The sequence below is a fragment of the Raphanus sativus genome, chromosome 7 (assembly GCF_000801105.2).
Source record: "Raphanus sativus cultivar WK10039 chromosome 7, ASM80110v3, whole genome shotgun sequence".
Classification (NCBI taxonomy): domain Eukaryota; kingdom Viridiplantae; phylum Streptophyta; class Magnoliopsida; order Brassicales; family Brassicaceae; genus Raphanus; species Raphanus sativus.
In genome coordinates this window covers 1237830-1251522 of record NC_079517.1, presented here as the reverse complement: position 1 = coordinate 1251522, position 13693 = coordinate 1237830, and the positions used below count along the sequence as shown (strand labels likewise).

Sequence of the window (13693 nt, the reverse complement as noted above, 5' to 3'; positions counted from 1 at the left end):
CAGCCTCATCTATTTCTACTAAGAGTTCATCGAGTCTAGGATCATCAATGTCTCTTAACATTGATATCACTATTTTCTATGATCAAATTTAAAACTTTAAATTTTAATATATAAATATCAGTTTTCTCTGTTGATCCAGTTTAAATTCCAAAATAATTCAAAGAGCTATAAACATTTATTTTCTCTATAAAAATTGAAGTTAAATTAAAATTAATTTCCACACTCAGCCTCATCTATTTTTACTAAATGTTTGAAGGGCCATAGATACAAAGTGAATGTTATCATATTAATGACGCCAAGATAATATTCATATAATAAATATTGATATCTTTTAAGGAAAGATTTTATATTTTTTATTGTCATAAATTGATATACATATAAGATGATTTTAACTTGCGCAAGTAATTAATATTAGGAAGGTAAGTTAATAAAAACAAACTACCTAATATGTTCTCATATTAACTTGTGCAATAAGCAATATAATCTCTACCCTTATTAAGAGTGTATGATTTACCGTATTTGTAATAAGGAAACTTATCACGTTTCTTTGATTCAGGCAATAAATTAATATTCATGCGCAAGTAATACATAATAAGGTAATTATTATATTTGTATTCTCATAAAAACTTTGATACCTATTTTTATAAGGAAACTAATTAATACATTTGTTACTTTCCTTTTTATACTAAGTCGATGATTTAAAAAATCAACTAATAAGATTAAGAGAATTATGCTTAAAATATAAAATATAATAATTTCTAAAAGTAATAACACATATATGATATCACATTTTCATTGGAAAATGATTGGTATTTTTATAATTATATATTTGATTGTTTTGCCTTCATTTGACTCATTTTTATACTATATATATATATATTAGTGAATGACTGAATTTAATTAATATTATCAAGTTTTTTTAATAATATAAACATAATAAAAACGTTTTTGGGAGAAAGTTATAATATTACACGTATTATGCCATTAATACATTTAATAAATGGTCGACATTTATTAATATTTTTGCGCAAGTTATGATTAATGAGATTAGAAATTAATTTAAATGGTCGACATTTATTAAGATTCTTACGCAAGTTATGATTAATAAGATTAACACTTAATGTAACTTTCCGATTAGTAGCTTGATTAGAAAAATAAATCAAAAAAGAAATTACAAAAATAAGTCCATAGAATCGCTTGGTTGATGAGGTTATTACATTCATGAAATTGGTTGACGAGGTTATTACAAAAAATCAACCAAAAAATCAACCAATAGAACCAATAAATCAAAAAAAGAAACTACAAAAAATCAACAAAAAAGAAATTACATTGATGAGGTTCCAACAATGAATTGTGACGAAACGTCAATGATGGTGTTTATTGTAATTCTGCATATAAGAAAACAAAGAAAAAATATATTATAAAATACATATAGATTCAACCCCAAAACTTAGACTCAAATCTAAAGCTCCAGCTCTGCAAGATCAGTTTCACCAAATTTAGTGACATTGATTATAACAAAAAGATTTGAAGATGTATACAATCCCGAAACAAAAAACAAAATTGTATAGTTGATAGAACAAACTCGATGAGATGCATCATGAACGGATAGAGGAAGTTTTGTGGTCTTTTTGGTGACAAAAAAAACTTTTTCGTCTCAAAATTGAAGATAGATAGAGAGACAATGTGGAGAACAAGAGAACAAAATAATTGGAGAAGAAAAGTCTCGAATAAATTACCAGTAATGATGTTCGTCTGTGAGCTAAGTATTAATTATCATCCCTTGGATCATAATCCTGCTCAGGATCACAAAATATAATTTAAATTAGAACGATCAAAAACATAAAAAAAAGCTTAAACAATAGATGCGTGAAACTAAAGAATGGTTGTGTTGCTTGAACTCGACATTGAACTCTATATATATAAAGTGATGGTGAAAAATATTAATGACGCCAAGAATATTACTTGCTAGATTTGTGAAAGTAATTGGTTATACTAAGGTATGTAAATTAAATTATGTTTGATTAAAGGAAACATATTAAATTTGTAGTGTTAAAAACGATTATGCATGTTATATGATGCGAGACTTGCGCAAGTAATCAGTATAAATAAGGTATGTTAATAATAATAAGTTTCCTAATTATATATAAAACGTATTATGTCATTAAGACATTTAATGATTGGTCGACATTTATTAAAATTGTTCTGCAAGTTATAATTAATGGTCGATATTTATTAAGATTCTAGCGCAAGAAATAATTAGTGCGATTAACAATTAATGTGACTTTCCAATTAGTAGCTCGATTACAAAAATAAATCAAAAAGAAAAATACAAAAATTCAACCAATAGAATCGCTAGATTTTTCGTGAGAAGCTCTGTATGAGCGCCATGTGTCAAATGTACTTCTTTTTTAATATATAGGAGGATTATGTTTCATTTTTTACACATATTATGATTTCATTAGATTTCAATAACAAATTTTTTACTACAATAATTTTGATTTCGTGATCGGTAAATAATAACATATTATGGTTTCTTCTAATTTCTTTTCTCATAAATTATAGTTTCTGAGACATTTTAAATTATTTTAAATTACTAATACTCTAATATGATTTTTTTAAAATTACCATTACTCTAAACATATTATGTTTTTTTTTTAAATTACCAATACTCTAATATATTTGCATTGTCACTTTAAAAATATGTCATTATTAAGTTACCATAATAGTACCTTTGAAATATATATCGATTAGTTAAAAACGTATATATCTATATTAATTACATAGTATGTGTTTTTGGAAAGGTTTGGCCGATGGAAAAAAATAATTCAAAAAGAAATTAAAAAAAATCGACCAATAAGATTATAAGAATTAATCCGAGAGTGTCTTGTATGATCGCCACGTAAGCAGAAATCACTAAAGTGACTTCTCTTTTAATGTATAGGGAGATATGTGTATAAATTACGACAGGAGGTTTGATATGTAGGGACCCTCTTAGAAATGTGTATAAATTATATGTGCATTTTCCTAATTTTTATGCGTATTTTCTTTTGTGATAGACATGAAATTTCATGTAATTATATAAAGTTCAAATTCTAGAGTAAGTTTTGATATAAAAGTCAGTCACACTATCATAAGATTTTATGTTAAGAACCAGTGGTATTATCTCAATTGCCTTGTGTCTTAGCAAACAACAGAAAATACCTACTACAGCAGAAACAAAAATTGTTGCACAAAAAAGGAAGCACCAAACTAATATTGAAGTTACTTAAAGTTTCAAGTTAATCAATAATAGCACATGAAAATCTAACAATTTCATATTTATTTCATTTCGAAATTAAGGACCCATATAATAATGAGGTGGAATCATACATTTTTGCAGAAATTTTAGATTACAACAGCAAATATATCTTCAGGTTAAAATCATATATCTTACAACAAATTTTATAAATAGATAAAATGCCAGATTTTGACCACACGGACTTTCATCAGTGAAGAACAAAATGACAAAATAAGATTCGGTTCTTTAGGGGGAAGACCAAACTAAACCGGAGGGAATAGAAAAAAAAATCATTTCTGAACCGGTTAAAGAATCACAAATGTGAACCGGATGATGAGCCGTCATGGCTGCTCATATCCCAGTTATGTTTCTTCTTGTGCTCGAAATTCTGAAAGCAAGTCAACGGCCTCATCTGATATTAAACATGTGAAAAAAGAAACAGGTTAAGAGGTAAACATAATCTAGAAACCTAAATAACAAAAGGACAAACTCAGTAGTACCCCCCCCCCATTGTCGTTTGTGACCCATATGATGAAGAATAGACTCGAGCCGTTTAATGATCTCTCTGAAAGTAGGTCGCTTGGCTGGTTTATTTTGCCAGCTTCTTCTATCAACCTATGGGATACAAAAAAAAATTAGACCGAACCTAACCGGTTAATGACATGAACTTAAACCAATCAACGATGCAAAACTGTCCCTTCTTTTTTGTTTAATGGTGAAGAGAAAGAGTAAGACTAACGTTTTAAGTCCATGAGGGTAAAGCAATTTGATGGAGCTTTGAGCAGTGGCCGCTCTTTGCTGGCATAAGCTTCTGAAGCTTCACTGTCTTCCTTTTCAGCAAATGGCATTCGTCCTTCTATCATCTAAAAAAGTTCCAACATTCAAAAGGAATCAACAACATGAACAAAGAAACAGCAAAAACCATAAGGAAAAAAAAGGTTTTAACTTACCTCTTGAACGATCAAAGCAAAGGAGAAAACATCAGCTTTTGTGTCATATTCTTCGCTGCATCGTGGTGAAATCGTTAGAATAGGGTATCTGCATAATAAACCAAAAGAAAAGTCAGCTCCGATAAAATAATATGTATATATAAAAATAGAAGAATGGTTATGTTGCTTCATCGCCACTTTGTACTCTATATATAGTCCTTTGATGGTGAAGAGTATTAACGACGCAAATAATATTACTTGCGAGACTTACGCAAGTAATTGGTTATAATAAGGTATGTAAATTAAATGACGTTTGATAAAGGAAACATAATAAATTTGTAAAATTAAAAACGAATATGCATATTATATGATGCGAAACTTGCGCAAGTAATCAATATAAATAAGGTATGTTGATAATAATTAGTTTCCTAATTAGATATAAAACATATTTCCCATTAAGACATTTAATGATTAGTCGACATTTATTAAAATTGTTCTGCAAGCTATGATTAATGGTCGACATTTATTACGATTCTTGCGCAAGAAATGATTAGTGCGATTAACAATTAATGTGACTTTCCAAATTTAAAGCTCGAGTAGAAAAATAAATCAAAAAGAAAAAATAGAAAAATCCGACCAATAGAATCGCGAAAATTTTCGTCAGAAGAGCTGTGTGAGCACCACGTGTCCAATGTATTTCTCTTTTAATATATAGGGGGATATTAATAATTAGCATGATTTCATTTTTTAACATGATTTCATTTCATTATGACTTACAATGATTTTCATGTCCGGAATTATAATAATTATTATGTTTCATTTTTACACATATTATGATTTGATTAGATTTCAATAACAATTTTTTTACTATAATAATTATGATCTCGTGATTGGTTAATAATAACGTATTATGGTTTTTTTCTAATTTCTTTTCTCATAAATAATAGTTTCTGAGACATTTTAAATTTTTAAAAATTACCAATACTCTAAACATATTATGCTTTTTTTAAAATTACCAATACTCTAATATATTTGTCTTGTCACTTAAATATGTCATTATTAAGTTACCATAATAGTACCTTTGAAATATATATCGATTAGTTAAGAACGTATATAAATATATTAATTACATGGTATGTGTTTTTGGCAAGGTTTAGCCGATGGAAAAAAAATAATTCAAAAAGAAATTAAAAAAAATACCGACCAATAAGATTATAAGAATTAATCCGAAAGTGTTTTGTATGATCGCCACGTAAGCAGAAATCACTAAAGTGACTTCTCTTTTAATGTATAGGGAGATATTAAGAATACTAAAAATATTAATTGTACTATAATTACCCTATACAATTCATTTTAAATTGATCAGTATACTTTCATTGGTCATATTAGTTTTATTAGTACTAATAACATTAGGTAAATAAATCATAGACATATACATAAAGATATGACTATTCTTATAACTACGTTGGGCCTAATCTACTTTCTAAAACAAATAACACATAGCTTCATATATTGTATAGAAATTAGTAATATTGTATAGTATTATACTTATACAATAATACTAAAACAAACCAAACTGAAATATAATATATATCAAAAATGCTTTGAACCATTACACACAAAATATATTAGACTTTAGAGATAAAATTCACTTTGAAATTACGTAATAATTATTTTAAAAAATTAAATTTCGTAATGTACAAAAAACATAAGTTTTATATAAAATTTTGTGCTACAATAAAAAAACACAACTCGCGCTTGCAAAGTGTTATTTTTACATACGAAAGACAGTTTTGATATTGTTCTTTAAACACAAAATTGAATTATACAAACTCGATACTACATAAAACTAAACAATATATAATATATTTTAAAAATAAAACCCGTGCGGATGTGCATATGTTTATATAATATATAAATATATTATGTTACACATATTTTCATATAAATAATACCCCAATGTAAGTTTTGTATGATAAATGTTGAAAATACAAAATATATAGCACTATATATTTTAAATAATATAAAAAATCTACTTTACGTTATCATAAATTTTAAAAATCAGATTTAGTAATTAAACACATTGCTTATTTAAACACATTAGTACACATTGTTATTTATCAAAATTTTATATTAATACACATTGCGATCATATATAACATTTAGTAAAAACAAAGATAAAAAAGAAAATTGAATCCCGCTCGATCGAGCGGGTGATGATCTAGTCATAATATTATTTGTGAAGTTATTTTCCTACATGTATCTCTCAAGTTACTTCTTAAAGTGACCAGCTACAATGATATCTTTAATGAATAAACTATTTTTATCAATTTCCAATATATCTTTTTAATAACTTTATTTAAAATCATACCAGTATCAAAAAGACAATATCTTAAAAAAACATATGGTAATCTGTTATAATCTCAATTTCATAAAATCTGATTCATTCGTTTTCTTAATCATGTTATTTAGAATTAGATTAGTTTTATTAAAAGTATTAAAACATCTAATACCCTTTTTCTTAATATAGAAACATTTTAGTTACTAAACCAGTACTTCTTATTTCTTATTTTCAAATTTCCTAAATTTCTATCTACTTCTACTTTCGATAATTGTACAATCTATTATTTTTAATAATTATACAATCCATTATTTTCAGATTGAAATACTAAGCAATATTGGAGTGAATCTGAAAATGAACACTCCGCTCTAGGTACATGAACATTGAATTCATGGAGTGGCCAAGTAATTATTTCAGTAGTTAATTAATTAGCCGAAGACTGACCACTGTTTCACAATCTTTTGTCAGTGACCAATCCGTGACATATCTAATAATTATTGTAATAATGATCTTCACAATCTCATTCTTCACTAAATTGTGTGGCTTCTCGAGTTCATGTTCTTTTTGTTTTTTAGGTAAAGCACATCACTTAACGAAATGAGGTTGATCTGTAATATTCTTTGCATCAAGTTCGGTGGAGATAGGACAACAATTTGTTTTTAGAAAATCATGATTTTAATACTACCTAAAGAATATAAACTAAAAATACATTTATACACATTCGCTAAACATAGGAAAAATATGTCAGATAAAATTATAATATAAGATTGTAGATTCATCTATCTTATTAAAATATAAGTACTTTAAGCTTTTGTTTGGTAATAGGGATAAAAATCTTTAAAAAAATTAAATTTTGTTTGGTAACAAAGATAATAGAAAATTTTATCTTTTTCTTATTTAAATAATAGATTTAAGTATTTAATGTTATTTCTTAATTTAAATAATAGATTTCTTTAATAGAATGAATCTTAACCAAAAATAAATTTTCTTATAAATTTTTTTTTAACATTTAATATTTTTCAATATTTATTAATAAAAATAATAAAATAAAAATCACACATCAAAATCAATTTATATATCATATAAATAAAATATAAAATATTTTATTTATAAATTGTTAGTATAACACTTTTATAATATAAGTCCAATTAGTTATAAATATTAGATTTTTATATGATATACTGTGATATAATAAACAATTAAAATCACATAATATAATTATTTAAATAAATAAAAAATTTGTTTTAAAATGTTATACAAACAATTATGTAATACATATTAATTTATACACACACACACACATATATATATATATATATAGATATTATCATTAGAACAAAGAAAAAATTGAAGTGAAAGCAAATATTTATACGGTCACGGGTCAAAGTATAGAAATAAACAACAATGGCGTAAGATTTTTCTTTTAACAAAGTTATTTTAATCTCAAATATGTTTTTATATTTTATGTATTTATAAATTATTTTATTTGTTATTAAGAATGCTAAGATTTTGGAATTGGAAAAATTATGACATATCTCTATATTATTTTAATTAGGAATTTAAAATCTATATCAATTTTTTTTAAATTTTTAATTTTTATTATAACTACAAATATTAATTTTCAATCTAAATTTATATTTAAATATTACAAATATATCATTTATAAATAAAAAAACTAAAAACATAAAATAAACCGGGCGGGTCAAGATCTAGTTGATCTTATACGTCCATATATCAACATGTCATCGGAAGTATAAACTTTTATGGGAATCGCTTCAGAAACCCACGTGATTCTCTTTGTTTTATTGCCGTCCATTTGTATCTTTATGGATGAATCTAGAACTTGGTTTGGTTTATAAAATGCACTTAAAATGGAATTCGTACTTCGTACTTTGCAAGAAGGGACTAAAGTGTCACGATCACTCCTTGCTTCGGCTCTCTGTGTCACTGTAAGATCATTTGCTCTTCTCCCTTTTTTTAGTTTCTTTAAAGTTTCAAAAACGTTTTTCCACAAAAGGGTACAGAGTTCCCTTTTTTCTTTTGATCAAAAGTTAGCTGCTCTGTTTTGACATTGTATCTATTAGACACATAGTTGTCCCACATCGGTAGTTGGAAGAGATCTTTAATAGTATATAAGGTGGATGGGCCACTCCAGTTAAAACCAATTGGTGATAAGTGGATTGACCCATCTATCTTATATACTAGTGAATATTAGTTCCAACTTCCGATGTGGGACACTTTGTGTCTAATACGCCCCCTCGAGATGATGGCTCTTTGAGCGTCAATCTCGGAATGCTCGGGCAAAGATCGATGGGCCAACTTTGGGCCAGATCGATGTGGATCGGATTGGATTGTTTGGATCGGGCTCTGATAAGAGGAGTGACCCATCTACCTTATATACTACTAAAGATCTCTTCCAACTTCCGATGTGGGACACTTTGTGTCTAATAGTATCTTCTTATTTTTGGGAATGTTTATTTGATTTTAACTGTTCTTTTTTTTTTGGTTTGTATCTGTATTATTTTGCTCTTCTGGCTCAAGAGCTGATGTTGGTAACCCTTTTTCTTTAATTGCTGGTTTTAATACATTCATATATCCAATATTCTAATTAGGCCCTGCTGATTTGCTCTACTATGCATATTTGTTTTGGAAAACTTGTGATCTTTCTTATATCTTTCTTTGGATAATTGGTGGGTTTTCTAAAAAGTTCCTAGGTGTTGTGTTTGAGTAGTTAAATATTCATTTACTAAGAAAAAACGTCTTTCTTGAAGATCTTTGTTCTAGCCTTATGGCTTGTTGCGTTAAGGTTTAGCTTTCATTATTATTCAAAAAGGTAGAAGCGCTCCTTAGTTTAGTCATTTGTCCAAAGTCAGTGTCAATGTATCTATTGGCGTAATGTTTTGATTGATCTAATCACTGGTAGACTTTTATACTATTGTGTTCTTAGGAATTGTTATAGATTTGTGGGATCTTCATTGAGCCATTGGCGTCAAATCACATCACAAGTTTATTGGTTGGTGGTGACTTTGGGATGGCAGAGAGGAAAGCCAGCAACGGAGGAGAAGTTGTTATCAATGTTTTAGATAAAGTAGCGTCAAAAGATGATCAATCATCATCATCTCCTTCTTCCAAAGTAGAGGCTCCACCAAAGTCAGATGCAAAACTAGAGCCGTTAAGCATTCCTCTTCCTGAAATCTATAAGTTTCCTGGAAGTGCTCATAAGCCGCCTAAAGTTCCAAGTCCTAGCGCTGAAGGTCTAGTTCGAAGGAGATCTCTTTCTAAGTCAGTTTACTCCAAGTCCAACTCAAGGTTTGGGCAACAACAGTCTTACCGATTCGATAAGACTATAGTAGAGGAAAACTGTGGAACCCCTAAGGAACATTATGGTTCTAGTTCATTTTCAAGGACTTCTTTTAACAAGGCTTCCCCTAGCAACAAATCAAATAGAAGCATTGGCTCGGCAGCCATGAGTAGGGTTGATGGGGAAGAAACGGATGAAAATGAAGAAATCTACAAAAAGGTTAAACTACACCAAGTGAAGCGTGGTGGGATCAGACCTCTAGCTTTTATTGAATTGCTATTGTTTGTTGCTACTCTGTGCACTCTGGTTGTGAGTTTAACCTATGATACGTTGAAGAAGCATCACATTAAGGGTTTGGAAGTTTGGAAATGGTGCGTTCTTGTGATGGTGACGCTTAGCGGCATGTTCGTGACGAATTGGTTTATGCATTTAGCGGTTTTTATCATAGAAAGGAACTATCTCCTACGTAAAAAAGTGTTGTACTTTGTCCATAGTTTGAAGAAGAACGTTCAAGTCTTCATTTGGTTCAGCTTAATTCTTGTTGCTTGGGTACTTCTCTTCGACGATGATGATAAACACTCTCGCAAGACCAAGAAGTTTCTACATTTTATAACGTGGACCATCGTCTCCCTCCTCATAGGGTCAATCCTTTTCTTGGTGAAGACATACGCCTTGAAAGTCCTTGCATCAAAGTTCAACGTCAGAAACTTCTTTGAGAGGATTCAAGAGTCCATCTTCCACCAGTATGTTCTCCAGACTCTCTCAGGACCTCCGCTTATTGAAGAGGCAGAGAGAGTTGGGCGTGAGCCAAGTACGGGCCACCTTAGCTTCACGAGCACCAGTGGAACGGTGAAAGAGAAGAAGGTGTTGGATATGGGAAAGGTTCACAAGATGAAACAAGAGAAGGTCTCAGCTTGGACAATGCGGGTTTTGATTGAAGCAGTTGGAGCTTCAGGTCTCTCAACCATATCTAATACGTTAGATGAGAGTACCAATAAAAAAAAGAGAGCTGATAAAGAAATAACTTGTGAGATGGAAGCTGTGGCTGTTGCTTATGATATCTTCAACAATGTTGCTCAACCAAATTCTAGGTAAGTCATCTCATGCACAGAATACTCTACTTTTTTGACTGTTTTTTTTTATATTTTATTTTTAATCTTAAGCATACAAACATGAATTCTTGTTTAATCTTTGATCAGTTACATAGAGGAAGATGACTTGCTAAGGTTCATGATTAAGGAAGAGGTAGACCTTGTAACTCCATTAATAGAAGGTGCGGAGACTGGAAAAATTACACGCAATGCTTTTACAGAATGGGTGGTAATATTCTTCTAACATCTTTCTAAATATAAGGCTTAATTATTTTTTTTTGTTTCTGCCCATGCTTGTTTAGAGATGTTTTGCTTAAAGTATTAAGTAGGTTTGGTTCGTAAGCAAGTGTTTACCATTTTTTTTACAGATTAAAGTTTACACAAGTCGGAAAGCATTAGGGCATTCACTGAACGACACAAAAACTGCGGTTAAGCAGGTGGAGAAACTTATAACTGGAGTCTTGTCGGTTGTCACATTCATCATTTGGTTGATACTTCTAGATGTTTTAACGACCAAGTTTTTCGTGGTGTTCTCCGCAAAATTCGTGGGTTTTGCTTTCTTGTTCGGAAGCACTTGCAAGAATATCTTCGAATCTTTTGTGTTTGTCTTCGTGATGCACCCTTACGACGTAGGTGATCGTTGTGTTATTGACGGTGTGATGGTAAGCTAAGAACTTTGAAATATGTTTGCTCAATATTACTACTCATTTAAAACATCTAATTCTCCTTTTTTTGGTGCATTGTAGTTGTTGGTTGAACAAATAGATCTTTTAACTACCGTGTTCCTCAAGATTGACAATGAGAAAGTGTTCTATCCAAATGCGACTTTGATATCAAAACCAATAAGCAACTACTATAGGAGTCCAGATATGGGAGATTCAATACTATTCTCCATCGCATTCTCAACGCCCACTGCAAAAATTGCCACCCTCAAGGACAAGATAGCAGAGTAAGTATCAAAACCAGAACCATCTTAAATCAACTCACTCACTGAGTATTGACCACAAATTATTGGTGTGTATTTGGTTAGGTACTTGGTGCAGAACCCTCAAAATTGGTATCCAGATCTCATGCTGTTAGTGAAGGAGATTGAGAATGTGAACAAGCTGAATTTGAATCTGGTCGTCACACATACCATGAACTTTCAAATTTTTGCGGAAAAAAATCTCAGGAGAACGGAGCTGGTCATCGCGCTCAAACGGATACTCGAGGACCTAGAGATTGATTACACCCTCCTTACTCAAGATGTTCGTCTCACCGGTCACAGATGATATTTTTCTTCTGTCCTTCTGCCTTTATTTTCACTAGTATAACTTGTTACTAAGATGTGTTCAGAAAAACAAAAATTGTTACTAGGATAAGACCCGTGTGGTGAGATTACGTGAACCATATATAATGGATATTGAATTGAAACACAAAATTTATATTTGATCAATCATAATATAGTCCGTCCCCTATCATTTTACCAAAAAAATATAGTCCCCTATCACATCTAGTGGGTTTTGATTTTTGGCTGATAGTATATTTTGTCTACTGATAGGCCGACTACTATTTTCATCTGGTATGAAGTTTTGGTTATGTTGACTATTATTTTCATCTTCGATATATGATTGTATCATGAGCAATTGGCAACTTAAATCCATAATAGTTTGCAATCATGAAATTTTAATGACACCATGGGGCAGTCCCCATGTAGTAATTTGTTATAAGACTTATCTTTTATTTTTAAATTTAATTTAAATCAATAAAATTAAAAGCTATTGACATATCAAATTATAACATTTTTGTAGATTTCACCACTTGATCTAATTGATTTCTCAATTAATATATAGTAGTATAAAAATTAAAAGCTATTGACCAATCAAATTATAAAAATTATTTACAATATTTTTTGTTCAAATGGATGCACAACAATCAAATATAAAATTTGAAAAGACCAAAATATATGAAAATAGATTTTTCATAATGGAATTCATATTTTATTAAAGAGGAAAAATACAAAATGATGTTTTTCTTAAAAAATATATTTTGAGATGAACTGGGGACTATTGATTTTATATTTGATGATTAGACATTTAATTTTTATGATGTGAGAGAATAATCGATCATCCAATGATAATGAAATAGAGAATCACCACAAATAGTTTTTAACAAGACCAAAATAGAAAATAATCGGGAAATAATATATTGACTGTAACATTGAAAATTTTTACAGAACAATATAAAAATTTGCAATAACTTAATGTTAACTATTTGACCAAAGTTTGTAAAAAAAACATTTTAACGATTTAAATTAATGTTATTGAACTATCAATAAAGCTCACAATGCTTCTAACAATGTAATATTGAGATTTTTGATTTTCTAATTAATTGGAGTTAAAAACTAATTCATTTAATATTTCTAATTTTTAAATATCACTGTATACATAATATATATTTTTATATATATTATATCTGCGAGATCATTGATAAAGCTTGTTTCTTTGATAGAAATGGACGGTTGCGTTTTGATATAGCCCGTCAACTACTTCAATAAGAACTTGCAACTCAACGCAACCATCATCATACACCATATAAACAATTTTGTTTTTCTTCAACTACTTAAGCAGTGATGCAACCATCATTCAGCATATCAAAGATCTCTCTTCTAACAGGAAGTTCATTCTTTTCTCCTTCCATCAGCTGCAGTGTTGGGTATTTTCTGCCAAATTGGTCAGCTAATATACCAACGGAAGCTTAGTGCCGCAGATC

At 29.4% G+C, this 13693-nt stretch overlaps 1 protein-coding gene across 2 annotated transcripts; it reads left to right on the top strand.

Moving 5' to 3' along the window:
• Nucleotides 1-8386: 8386 nt before the first annotated feature.
• On the top strand, nucleotides 8387-12374 carry LOC108816712 (mechanosensitive ion channel protein 9-like). 2 transcript variants are annotated; one of them, XM_056990744.1, is made up of 6 exons: nucleotides 8387-8499; nucleotides 9498-10942; nucleotides 11051-11171; nucleotides 11311-11604; nucleotides 11689-11891; nucleotides 11973-12374. In XM_056990744.1, the coding sequence occupies exons 2-6, from the start codon at nucleotides 9582-9584 to the stop codon at nucleotides 12211-12213; spliced, it is 2220 nt and encodes a 739-aa protein (XP_056846724.1). In that variant the 5' UTR covers nucleotides 8387-8499; nucleotides 9498-9581; the 3' UTR covers nucleotides 12214-12374. The 2 variants fall into 2 exon arrangements, with proteins under 2 accessions (XP_056846724.1, XP_018444782.1); XM_018589280.2 differs by lacking the exon at nucleotides 8387-8499 and having other exon boundaries at nucleotides 8520-10942.
• Nucleotides 12375-13693: the final 1319 nt, after the last annotated feature.